Below are 13864 nucleotides of genomic sequence, written 5' to 3'. Positions count from 1 at the left end.
GTAGGAAACAAACCAAACTAAAAACCCTTTGTATTAAATCCACTGGCTTCATTATCGCCTCCTTTGGAAGAGGCAAGGAGCATTTGATTGCCATACCGCCCTTCTGCATCACTCCTCTTACACTAGTCCTCTGTCAGCTCTAGCAAATGACAAGCGGTTTTCATTCGCAACTTCAACCAGCATCACAGCCAAAAATAAGATCTTCAGAATTACACAAAGTACTCCTGTAAAATCACAGTGAAACCAGCGAGGGCCATTTCGAGGCTGGTCATTTTAAAAGTCCCACGTGAGCATGGTAAATCCTGGCATTATGCATTCTTCCAAGTTAGTTTTCAGGAGTCCTGTTAGTGAAAAGCAATTCCTTCATACTTTTCCAGCAGTAAATATATTATAGGGTCCTAGCACCCTACCAGGGTATCATTATTTACACAGTGTTACTGGTATTTAAGCATCACTGACAAAATGCAAGAGGATACATTTGAAAGCTAATGCAAAATGTAAATTAGAAAAATCTAAGAGTTATAAATGCCTGAGCTGCATTTAATTATCCAGTTATCAGAGTGCTGATAAAAACTTCAGTATAAATACAATTGGCAATCACTGAGTTAGCACGTTTTCAGAACACACTCAAGAGAGCTCATTAAAGAAAGGTGCAGAGTTAGAAAGCCATGCTTGCAGTCTAGTACCTCTGCAAGTCAGAATTAGACTAGAACAAACCTCTCTGCTTTGACACCAAAGCACTGCGTAGCCTTTCACATTTATCATCTCCCTCCCACCCCCAGTTCCTGTTACACAATTGCTTATAAAACAAGCTCTGTTTTTCCTGAAAGAAAGCTGAGCTTATCACAAAATTAAAAACAAAAAGAAAATACACCCTGCAATCATCTGTTTTTACTATAAAACCCACCATTTTGTTGGAAAAGTGAAAATTCCAGAACTGAGAATTGAGATTTTTTTTCTATTTAACAAAAACTTATTTTAAGCACAAAAATCAAAGCACAAGGAATAACAAAGGAAGGCCTTTAGTGATAAGTTCCCAGCTTTTTATCCACAAGCAATTCTTTTGAAGGATAACTTCCCACACACACAGCTTTAAGACATTCCCTACCTTCATCCTTTGTAAATAGTGAGTTGCTGCCCTGAAGAAAAAGTCTTAAACAACAATGCTAGTAACAGGAGGTACCAGAAATTAATGCCATTATATTGGGAACAGAATCAAGTGTACTTCATGTGAAAACAACTGTGCCAGGCCCACTCTTCTGCTTTTCAGTTAAATTCCGCAAAAATTGCTTCTTTTTAATAGGAAGTCAATTGTCCATGTTAGTCGCAAGTCTCCACCTCCTGTAAAATTATGCCACATTAGATCTATTGATTTTTGGAAGTTTGCCCTTGCAAGCTCTTTATAAGAAGAAATATTAATGTAATAAAAATTGGGAAAAAAATCCAGGTTGCTAAGGAGTGATAGTGGAGTAATTTACCATTCATCACAGCATCAAGAACTATGTTTGACTTAAGTTAAATCTATCTATAATGGAAGCTCTGATGTTTTCATTAAGTAATGAATTGTACAGAGCTCTGAATATCTCCTAATAGACAAGTTAGTTAAATTCACAGCAAAACATGACAATAAATTGAGAATAGAGATAAAGTATAGGAATATCTGCATTTTTAGCCTGAGTAAAAATATCTTTCATTAATAAAATCAAATTCCAAAACATTTTGTTTGCTCATTTACACAAGTTATTTAAAGTTTCTTTAACATTTCCACTGTGGTATCTACTGCATCTTCATGCCATGTTTCACATGTACCTGTGCGTGGTTAAGTGAAAAAACCAAACATTCATGTATACATGCAGTAACTTAAAGAAAATCCAACAGGTGGAAAGAATACCCACTTCTAATGGTACATAATTTGGTGGTTGGGGTTGGACAGGATCCTGTTAGCCCCTTGAGAGCTTAAAAGCCAAGCACATAACTAAAAAACTCATTTGAACGTTTCTTCAACACCCAACTTTGCTTACCAATGGAAACAACTTTTATCTTCCATAGAAAAGCTAACTACAGAATGGCTCAAATAATAGTCAGGAAAGGACGAGCAATGTAAGCTTCTGACAACTGTTGAGGACCACAGGTCACATAAAACATGCAAGCCAAGTGTTGTTTCACTACAAAGACTTGCAAAACTACAAAGTTAGAGAGCATAATCCTATCCAAGACGGGAGCACCAGGGATACAGCTGCAGAATTTAACCCATGTACTATTTACTTTTGCATTTAAGGAGACAGCTCCGCTAAGTTCGCCCCAATCCAGACATATTTCACAAATGGAAACAACTGTAAAGCTCCCTGGATATATATATATATATATATATATATATATATATATATCCATCCCTGAATTTTAAGATATTTTTCCTCATGTGCAACCTTTAAAAGTCCCTACAAGTATTTGTAGTACAGATACCGCAATGCTGCTGAACAAAAGGCTTTTAGTTCATACTACCTAGTAGGACTGAAAATGGAAGTCTTACAGCCATGGTGTGGCCACGAAAATACAGAACACCACAAATCAAAAACCAAGAATTCCCAGAAAATCATTTCACTATTGTTTGTTAAAATGTTACTGATCATCAGAGCAACCTGAAGGGAAGAAAGGCTAAAAACTACGATATTGTGTTAATCAAGATCCATTTCTGTGCCTAAACCCACCTTGGGACCAGACAAGATACAGTGAAGTATCTTTGTATTGCAACCAACGTAGCTTGCAAAGGTCAGAGGCTACAAACAGCTCACCAGTACAGCTGTAAACCTAGAGCTGCAGAGACCATGCTGTTACCCTGGCTTCTGTAACCACACGGGTACGCAGCTTGTTCAAGTACCTAAGTCAGAGGCCTCTGCTTAAACAGAAACCACATGTGTCCGTAAGTGAGAAACGCAACCCCAACCACCACCTACAGCAAAGCCAGGCGTCATAACAAACCACGTTTTGTTAACATGGCCTTCGTGCTGAACAGAAAGGCAAACAGTTATGAAGATTAAGCAGATGATTCATTTCTACTAACCTTAATGGGCTAACGTTATCCGTCTAGTTTAGGGTGGTCATTGAGACTGATGTTCTCCTCTCTTTATAGAGTGGGGAGAGATACCTTCAGAAAATTAATAATCCCATCACAAAACACCTGCTTAAGATTAACAGAATGAATAGCTTTCTCCAAGTGCAGCTATCCCTTAAGTACAGAGCAAGCCTAAACACAAACTTTTGAAGGCTAACGAAGAAGGATTCGTATGCCCCCAGTAAGAGAACCTCTACATATTAAAGCAGTAGATGAAGTAGAGAACAAACCCTTACTTAAGGATGGCATCCAGATTTCTCAAAATGAAAATGCTGCCGGGCTGCTGCGTCTTAGGTAATCCCTTTGGTCATGTCTGTACTTGAATCAAAACAGCATCTAAGGGTTGGGCTGCCTTGGTATAACTGAAACAGGTAAGTCTTAATACATAACCAATACCTTACAACCCTAGTGAGTGTTTGTACCCTTTGTCAGTGCCTATCAGGAGGTGAGCACATCGCCAATACAGACAAAAGCAGAAAATGCAGGACCTCTGCTTTAAGTGGTCTGGTTTCTCTTCTAGTAACCTAGAGAATTTGGGAGGATGGTAACACCCAAACACAGGTAACAGCTTGAGTCGGCCTGATGACAAATAGGAGTGACAGGGAAGATTTTCAAGGTGCTGGTGCTGGAGTGAAGACTAGCATTCAGTAGTCTTCCTGGTTCTTCAGAGTGCTTTCAGCTGCTAAGGCAGGTAAAGGTTTTGAGGCTCAAAAATCACAGTAAAATTCCTACTAAAGGCCACTAGAAAGGTGAGAGAATCACTTTTACATGTGTATGTAAATATATTTTATTTATGCATCTATTAAAAAGATTTTTATGCATACGCCCAAGCTAAAAAAGTATATAAATATATATATATGCTACCATATGGTATGTACACAAACACAAAGCAAACATCTTACAGACCTCTAAGAACATGCTTAGTATTGTAAAGGCAGGAATTTAAAAGCTGGCTTTTGCTTTAAAACCTGTAATTTAGAAGGCTTTCCAGGCACAGTTGTGACAAATGAAGGGTCAGGGCTAATTCTTAACCCTGACAAAAAAAGCACACGCAGCATAACCGGTGTGATTCTTCAGCATTGTCACGCAAACCAGCAGCAATGGCAGTGACCTGATCACACACGCTTCTTGCACCATGAGCATGCGCCAGAGAAATATATTTAGTATGTAGACAGAAAACCTCAAATCAACTCTCAGTTCCTCCTTTAAGATTAAAGCTGCACCCTCCTAATCTAACGTTTTAAGAAGGAGAGTGTGCGCGCAATGGCATAATTTGGTGATGCTTAACGCAGTCTGACCTTTAAGAAAAGACAGAAAATTCAAAGTTATAAGTCGCTGACCACAGCAACATCGACACCGAGACTGGGTATGAGGCACCTGAAATCCAAAAGGTGGCAGCAGATAGGGGAAGCCCACAAGATTTGATGAGGTGCCTACCGTTACACCAGTCAAGCTCCCTTAAGTCGGCCATCTCCTGCCAGTCAGCATGCCTGCAAGTGCTGCCAGTCTGGATAAGCCAAACATTTCTTGTGCCTACAGCACAAGTTCAGGATTCCTATATCTAAGGTCTTTGAAAGGCAAAGTTCAGTAGACATGAAAAGAGAGCGTCTGCTGGATTTGTTAAGAGAAACCAGCTGCTGTGCAGCCACACGTATGACTCCCGGAGCCTGAAGGAGAGAAAGTAAGAGGAGAGATGACTCACTTGCCAGCACTGAAGTCACTCCTGTGGCTGAGCCCACGATTGTATCTGTAGCCGTTCACACGACGAGCCACGGCCTGTCCTAAGGCCTTGGGGGCAAGCAGCAAAGCACGGCTTGCACTCACACAGCTAGAGCTTCCTCGCCCACTAATCCACGGCAGCAGTTGGAAATAGTCCGTGATCTGCATCACGCCCCACACCTTGCCCAGGCACTGTCCCAAAGAGCACCAAAAAAGGCCCAAACGAGCCAGGGATCACATCAACAACAAATAAACATTTGTTGGGCAGTACTAAAGCCTGAACCACTGTCCCTTTCAGGCTGTCAGCATACATGCAGCCCCAAACTCTAATCCTTGGTACCTGGCCTTGCTTGGTTGCCTATCAGCAAAGTTTTAGGGTCATTCTTCTAACACAGTAGTACACGACTTACCCAGTAACCTTTTGTATGTGTTGATGGTATGACCATTCCTACTTCTAGTTTTAAAGGCAACGTCTTGAGACACTTAAGTCAGAGGGCTTCTTAACTGTACGTAGACACCTACCTCCGAAAGAGATGTAGTACTTCAGACAAACCTAACAAAACACTTCCAGGAAGGTCGTATACCACCAGACAACATACTAACCTGCACTCCTAGATGTTTAATTCCTCCTTACAGGGAGCACAGAAACCTAACCTGAAATTGTACACTGCATCCAAGGAAACAGGCAGCAAGCACTTGAGCATGGGGAGCTCCGCAATAACCACGTCCTTGTACAAAAACTAGGGTGCTACACTTAAGCTTGTGCTTCACCAAAAACTAAGGAGTACTTGACCTGCAACTCCACACAGCTTGTCTGTTTAAAGAAATCTTAGACATGCTTAATTAACGTTTTCCTCCTTACTGCATGATCAAAGAAGGTCCGCTGTTATTCCGGCTCAGGGAGTTTGTCATATTTGTGCAGTAAATATATTCTCTGGGAACGCATTGTTTTCTTCTGGAAGGTATTTCTGCCACAACGAGCTGCATAAATTAAAACCAACAGTAGTCTCTGCTGTGGGATGAGGCAGCCAAGCACAAATATTAACTACATATTTAGTTGACAAACACGCGTTGCAAACATTGAGTTACGTTCAATCAGTGATACATGACAGAACAGCACTGCAGATCTCATCACAAATGTTTAATTGACAACAGAAAGCACAGAGAAGGCATTGATAAAGGAGAAGCATTGCAGAGCACAGTTTAGACAATGCTACATGGAAGAAGTTAAAGATCAGACTAAGGGGTTAGGATAAAGCAAAGTACACTTGCTTTCTTCAGACTGTACTTTAACCATTAAGAGAAATGACCTTGAAGAGACACCTTTATCTTGCATCAGTCATTACAACATCGTAACACCTGTCAATATTGGCTCTCCTCCTTCCTTTAAGGAAATATAAACACCAATTAGGACAGGAAGTGCTAAAGAGCAACACAGACAGTGAGTGAGCCAGTGCAGTGAGTGACTGCACCTGTAGCGCAGTCACTTGTCTCTCACACAAACACACCCACAAAAAAAAAACTAGCAGACCAGATCACCACAAATTTGCAGACCTAAGACTGAATTAACTCCATTCAGCCCAGCGCACAGGGGTAGAGCCAGTGTACTTCCCCATTCCCTTCTGGGTGCTGTGGGGTTGCAGCTGCTCCCACCCCTGTTAACTACAGAAGCTACCAGGTAACCTTTTAAAGCCACAGTCATATGTGGATTACCCTTTGGACTCCTCTTACTCATGAGGATGCACTAAAGTTGGCATACTTGAAGTCATAATGTGATGTAAAACAGGTACAGTCTGTACTCTGCCTACTGTAGATGTACAAAGGCATTTACAGGAAGCATAGTCCCCAAGCAGAGGCATAAAAAAGACCTAGTGCCTTGCCTGGCCCTCCCACTTTGTGGCTGAGAGGCAGGGAAACACAACTGGAACAATTTGCAGGTATGGATAACAGGACAGACACTCCACAGGTATTTATTTTCTTGATGTTTTCTTCAAGAACTCAGGAAAAAAAGTTGCAGAGATACATTTCAGATAGTACAGAGGTTTTGCTCCTAAAATAGACTGTGAAAACTGACAGACTTTGATTTACTGGCACTCAAAGCCTGCTCTTCCCTGGTTCTTTCCCAACGTAGAGCAGTGAGCAGCAATACTTCAGCCCAACACATGGCACAGCAGCTGACCAGGCTTTCACTAAGGGAAACTCAAAGAATTGTGAATGTTTTCACGTAACCTTCATCTAAGATATTCAAAATAATTCCTGACTGGCTATTAGAGAGACCAGTTTGACAAAAAAAAAAAAGGCTGAGTGTGAACTCCTGGGCTGGCAGACGACAGGCTATCCCCATTTCATAGGAAATGGGCTTGATCTGTTCCAACGTTTAAATTATATTTATGTAGACATGATAAAAATGAATCAGTGACTACAGATGCCTTTATTTTTTGAAGTAATTTTAGTCCCTTTAATTGAAGTTATCAAATTAAAATGGTGCCTTAAATACTTTACCGAAATGAAGCAAATACTCCAAAGTTAAATATAGATGTATAGATAGTATGGTGTTCTTTTACTTAATGAATGAAAATATGTAGTGTTAGTAATGTATTCCAAATTGATCTTCATAGTCTGCAACATTGCTCGTTGATGGAAAGTAAAGAGTATTTCTTTTTTTCTGTGCTTCTGCACAGCTTTCCTTGTTTTTATCTCCCTTCTTCCTTTTCCCTCTAATTAAATTATCCTTATCTAAACAGATGAGTTTTGTTTTGTTTTTTTTTCTTTCTTTCCAGCATATTTTCTTCGCCCACTCTTCTGAGGAGGGGGAGTGAGAGCACAGTTCTGGTGGAGTTCAGTTGCCCAGCAGGGCAAAACCACCACAGTTAAAGGAAAGGATGACCTAGAAAAGTATCATCTGCTTCCTGAAGTACAGATGACTAAATCAGCTAGCAATGCAAAAAGCAATAAACATACTCTCAATAGCTAGCAAAGGAGTGATTTATTATCTTCGAACACCAGTAAGAAACAATCTTTCACATTCATTCAATACAGCTTCCAAAGTCAGATAAAGGTCAGATGGGCTCTTCAGATTTTTCTTCAGAGAAATTATGCAAGGCGTTTTTTCCTCATAAGAGCTCTGTGACAAGTAAAACTACAATAAATTCAGCTATTCTCTGTTCAATTTCTGTCCCTTCAAATCTCGCATCCAAAAATCTCGCTTCCAAAAGCGATCAGGAAAATGAGGAAAGATCGGATAAACACAGACAATACACCTGACTTCCCGAAGAGCAGACAAACCTTGTAATGGATTGTTTCACCTCTGGGGAAAAGAACTAGATGAAAACACAAAATTAGTTTTTTTTGCATGATACACACTTCTTCAGAGTGTAACACTTCTTAAAAAAATACATTAAGTATGTTAGAGAAACTTTAGGTTAAAGAGGTTACACTTAGGCTAAGAATTACACTTTTCATACTAGAATCACAGGATACCCCAAGGTGGAAGGGACCCACAAGGATCGAGTCCAATCCCTGGCTCCACACAAGACCACCCAAAAAAATCGGACCATGTGTCTGAGAGCGTTGTCCAAACACTTCTTGAACTCCATGACCACTGCCCTGGGGAGCCTGTCCCAGTGCCTGACCACCCTCTGGGTAAAGAGCCTTTTGTCAACACTGGCATTTCACTACTTCTGGTCCCCTGAGCCACCACTCTCCCGGTTACAGAATCACAGAATGGTTCGGATTGGAAGGGACCTTAAAGAAAGTCTAGTTCCAAGCTCCTGCCATACCTTCCACCAGACCAGGTTGCTCAAAAGGTTGCTTGTATGTGTAGGCTGGTTAAAACTTGCAGCCTTTCCCCTTATGTGCAGCTGTAGCACCAAACAGGGTTCAGGTACTCACCTTTTTTTTGTACTCTTCATAACACTAACAAATGCTAAAGCAGAGAGTATTCTTTGAACCATATTGAAAATTTTAGTTCCCTTTAAGCTACAGAATACCTGCAAGAATTAAACTGTTTATTCAAATTACAATGGATGAGGAAGACAGGGATGGACAGCAATGCTGGGTGGAAAGTAGGTAACTGCGGAAGTCCTACAAGGAGGCAACGGAGACCAACACGAAGTCACGAGATACCTGCACACTCCTGTTGCAACCAGCCCATAGCTGGTTGCCAGCACCAGCTTCCCTCAGCTTTTGAGAGCCTTGCTGTGCCCTCTAGTGATGAGCCTGCCAGCAACAAGGAGGGACAACAGGAGACTGTGGACTGAGCATCCTGAGCTCCTGGTGATCCAGAGGAGATATGACAGAGGACAGCAAAGTAGAAGGGCACCTGGCTACATGTACTGCATGTTTCTTTGTATTTATCCCCTCCCGTACTACCTGCAAGCTCTTTTCTAAGCCCTGTTTTTTAATAGAGGCCAAGCACGTGTGGGAAGGGAACAAAACAAGTACTTTTTGAAATACTGTTTCACAGACGCCTACTGGCAACCACTGAAACAAACCGCATAAGTCACCCCAAAACAGTGCCAAACACACCTCTGGTAACTCAAAGATGGATTGAATACATCAAAGAAACACCTCGAACATTCAAATAGGGCATTCAGAAAACTTGAAGTAATCTTGTGCTTGTTGCTGATGTTGTAATTTAACAAAAGACTTCAATTATACCTGTAATTATTAAAAACACAATGCTTTGGATTTTCTAGTCTGAAAGCCCAAGTCCAGATCAAATTATCTGCATGTTGTTCCTAGGTAGAAATTGGTAGGTAAAGGCTTGTTGCTGATCAGTAAGCTGACAAACTGGTTTGCATTAGGTAGCAGAAGCTAATTTCTGCTCTGCCTTTGTCCTCCAAAGGATAAAATTCTGAAACAAACACTCTTTAAACATTTCAAGAAGAGTTCAAGCAATCTGCTTCATCTTCCCTGTTGCTGTAAGCTCTCGTACAAGACTCTCAGCCTTCAAGTGCTTTCAGGCAGTCTCTTTCAAAGAAAAGCCAAACTATGATGAAATTTGTACAGCAGTGGAGAGGCCATGTGTATTTCTTTAAGAGATTATATAAATGTGCAAAAACGTTACAGAGGAAGAAATATTACACTGGTATATCAGCTGTAGCACAGCACCAGGAGTTCTGGGGCACATGCAATGCTGGGGTGATGAGCACGAAGCCAAATCCACAAGTTTGAGTCTGCTAACGCAAAGGTCACCACCTTAACATGACACATTCAGAGAGCTGCCTGACTCATGCCCATTGACACTGTTGGCAATGGAAATCAAGCAAAACAAGCTGCTTGACATAAGGAGGTCAAAGATTCAGCTTGAAGCATGGTAATTATTTCCTTATAATGCTGAGGCCAGTGTGCTTCTCCTGAGCTAGGAACCTGAGCCCAAGATGCAGCTCCTGTGGCTCTGACACAATGATGCAGTCTCTGTTCATGAGAGCAGGAGCCCACAGCCTGGTAAAATATCACCAGTACGAGAAAGTTGTTAGCTTTTCAAGCTTAAGTCATACCACAGAACAAAACCATACACAAATTTGCTTCACAACTGGAGTATCATATCGGATAAGGCATTGTGTTCTTTTAGACTTCCCAGAACTTTAAGGTACTAGATGGATTTTTACACAGTCACTATGCTTTCTGGTCAAAATTAGTAGTCTTTATAGTCTCCTGTTTTGTCACATTAATAGCATATTTTTGGTTTAAAAGTAACACACAGTATAAAGAGACAGTGGTTGATTTACTGAGATTCAGCCTCAGAAGCATAACCCAACCTGCCAGCCTGATTTTTATGGCCTTCAAAAATACCAAAGAAATTGAAGTGCCAAATACAACATGAATCAGAATTGTAAGTACTATTAACAACCACATCAGAGGCACAGAACTAAGACCCCCATGTCAAGTAGGAATTAAAACTGGATAAAACAATAGCATGCATATAAAAGCACAGAATGCATTGCATTGCCATTGGCACCAAGATAGCATTTAAGAATATTACCCTTCATATCCACAGCAGACTGGTAAGAGATGTTGGATTACGATCATGGAAATGAGAAAAACTATCAGAAAAGCTCTGTCACTTTCTCTGATATAACCTTTTTTCCAAAACCTGAAGACATGTCAAGACTAAACTTGTTTAGCTCTTGTATTACGAGAAAAATTACATCTCAGCAAGACCACGACTTATTTATAGAGTCATGTGATTTTTTTTTCTAAATACACATTATACAAGTGTAAATACTACTTGAAAGCATTACTTACAGATTGCCAAGCAAGAGATTCCATAATGCGATGTTCACAGCGTTCTAGATGCTTTATCATGTCCCTTGTTAGGCTCGGCTCAGCTTTAATAAAGCTTTCAATCACCTTGTAGAAGTCAAAAGCTTTTAAATCAAATACATTGAGAATCCACGGGAAAGACAAGTCTGTTTCAGCACTGCTGCCATCACTTTGTGAAGCAGTTCCTACAAGGAAGACAGATTAGCATTATCAAGAGTGCTACATTCTTATTTCTGTTGTATCTCCTTTTTTGTGTTTATTGAATCATTGCCAGTTTGGAAATTTCGGCAACCACCGTTTTCTTGCTATTTACTGTATTTTATGTATTAGAACAAATAGCAAAAACTATTAATAAGTAAAAATGTTCTTTGGCACTTTAGATTCAACTTACTGACATACGTAGCCATGACAACTTCAAGAGCACATGCCAGAAGAGATGTGTGGAAGATGTTATCATTCAGCAGTTTGCTGAGGGAAAAAAAACAAGTCATTACTACTTGCCTTAACACTAAAATAGCGGATAATAATAATGAGTTATGGGCACATACCTAAAATTGTGCACTGAAAGGCGCTCTTCTTCCTGAAATGCATAAATCAGGCTTGTGATTCTTTTTGGAATTCAAAAATGCGATACCAAGTTACAAGTACTAAACTTACCAACTTTAGCATAGACTCCATCACTCTGTAATACAGCCGTACCCCAAGTATATATCTCTATTAAAGAAGAAAAAAATATTACAATTAGTTCTTCAAACTGCATCAGGCAGACTCATATTTTATTGATTTAGAACATTCTTATTTTTTCCCTTTTTGTTTTGTAGTTTTGTTTGGTTGGTTTGGGTTTTTTTGGAAGGGATACTATAAAGATCTCATTCTCCTCATCTCTAATTGTCAGTAGTACTGGAAAGGCATCAAAGGCCACTAGGGTTTGTGACCACCTCAACCACATGAAGACCAATCCATGTTTATGTCAAGTCATGGCCTACAGGAGAAAAAGCAGTGCTGACAGACAGAAGGCTATAGAGTACAAACTTGGTTGTATTTGCTTTCCAAAAATTCTTGTAAAAAGCATGGCTGGCCTACTGATTTTATAAGGAAGCAAGTCACACTTTGCATAGTTTTAGGCTAAGTTACCATAATGAATGCAAGTATACCTTTCACTAAATGCATTATGCCCAGCAATTTTCTTATTCTTCATTAAAGTGCTTCTAGTATACTCCCCCACCCAGCTCCTATTGCTCCTTAAATAATAAAAATCACTTGTTAAATATCTTTACAGAGCATTAGAAAAAAAACACATCCTTTCCTCAAGTTGAAGAGAGTATTGTTGCTTCCTGACATTATTAATCTTCACTGAAGGAGGACAGTCATTATGTCAGCTCTCACACTAGCTAGTAGGAATAGAGTTCAGATGAGTAATACTCAAACAAAACGCTAGTTACCTGTGAGCCAATCTCAGCACATCCCTGTCCAACTGCTTCAGCAAATTTCTTTTTGAAGACGTGGCCAAGACTTTCCACTCTTTTCAGGATACTATCTTTAGGGTTCACTGTGCAATTCTAGTGGAGGACGGGAAGGAAGGCAGAAGAGGCAGCAAGGAAAGGATATTTTACTTCAAAAACATTTTAACGACTTAATCAAATGAGTCCTGCATCACTTTGTAACATCTCTTAATCATGTCATCAGCATAAATCGGAGTGGACTATTTAAAAAGATGGAATATACAACATATACATGATGTTCAACAACTCCCAGTAACTACAACTTCATTTCTCACACGCATCTAAGCTGCAGCTAGTACTAGTAATATGAGTACTACCAACTATGTTAATGTCTTTCAAGTTTTAAGTACGGTTAAATTGCTGAATATGGACACAAGAGATCCTCTGTGAACACATCCCTCTTCTCTTCCTATGTCTCCTTTATACCCCTTTATTTTTCCATCTGATGTATAAACCATTAGCACAGTAACAGACAGATTTAAGTACTTACAGTCTCCCAGTACAGATCAGATAGATAGAAATACTTTCTAAGTTAGGAGTTTAGGAGTAAATACATTTAAACCATCCCAATGAAAATGTGCATCTTCCAAAGTGTGTGTTACTAAAAGAGTTACCAGAACACGCATGTCAGATCTCTATGAATAAGTTTTAATTGTGTGATAATTCTAACAATCCTTCACAAATGTTTCATCAAGTCACTTCACTTACATTGAAATACGTGATAAGGGTATCTGATGGTTTATCAGTTGCTGAGTTTAAAATCATCATCAATTGCTGAATTGTATTCATTGCAGCTCTGGAAAAAAATAAAAAGCATTGAGGTTGACTCAGTTTCCAGAAACTGAACAGCACTTCTGCAAACAAGAAAGTTTGATTTCAGTTCTCAACTCAGTTATCAAACAACCTTCTGGGAAGGTATCTGTTGTACTGTGTTAATCACTGTGAATTCTAATAACCTGATTCATCTAATTCTCGCATTATTAGAATGATTACAATCCATAAGTAAGCAACCAAACGATCTAAATAATGAATAACGAGCACTTCTAAAAGCAATAAGGTGGAATTGCAATCCCTGTATATGAAAATACTCAGTTAAATTAAGCAAAAACCTAACAAAAAATTATTTGGCTTTTGTAAAAAAAAGACTGGTGAATGAAAACAGCTTTGCTTCAAATCTTGTGATCGCAAGTATAGTAAGAAAAATGTACTGAAGTGTGGCACTTGATATCCATTCACAAGATGATAGTCTTTTTAACATAAATGC

At 39.6% G+C, this 13864-nt stretch overlaps 1 protein-coding gene across 1 annotated transcript in view; it reads right to left on the bottom strand.

Annotated features, from left to right (window-relative positions):
* The window catches only part of RB1 (RB transcriptional corepressor 1), an 84627-nt gene that overhangs the window by 43886 nt on the left and 26877 nt on the right, over positions 1–13864 (bottom strand). The window contains exons 12-17 of the mRNA XM_035553446.2: positions 13309–13396; positions 12541–12657; positions 11756–11812; positions 11647–11678; positions 11490–11566; positions 11081–11283 (exon numbers count right to left, since the gene is read on the bottom strand). Of these exons, the coding sequence (XP_035409339.1) occupies positions 11081–11283; positions 11490–11566; positions 11647–11678; positions 11756–11812; positions 12541–12657; positions 13309–13396 (574 nt within the window). The remainder of the gene's footprint in view (positions 1–11080; positions 11284–11489; positions 11567–11646; positions 11679–11755; positions 11813–12540; positions 12658–13308; positions 13397–13864) is intronic.

This window comes from Cygnus atratus, chromosome 1 (assembly GCF_013377495.2).
Source record: "Cygnus atratus isolate AKBS03 ecotype Queensland, Australia chromosome 1, CAtr_DNAZoo_HiC_assembly, whole genome shotgun sequence".
NCBI lineage: Eukaryota > Metazoa > Chordata > Aves > Anseriformes > Anatidae > Cygnus > Cygnus atratus.
The sequence above is the reverse complement of the archived record's forward strand: the minus strand, read 5'-3'. Positions and strand labels throughout refer to the sequence as shown.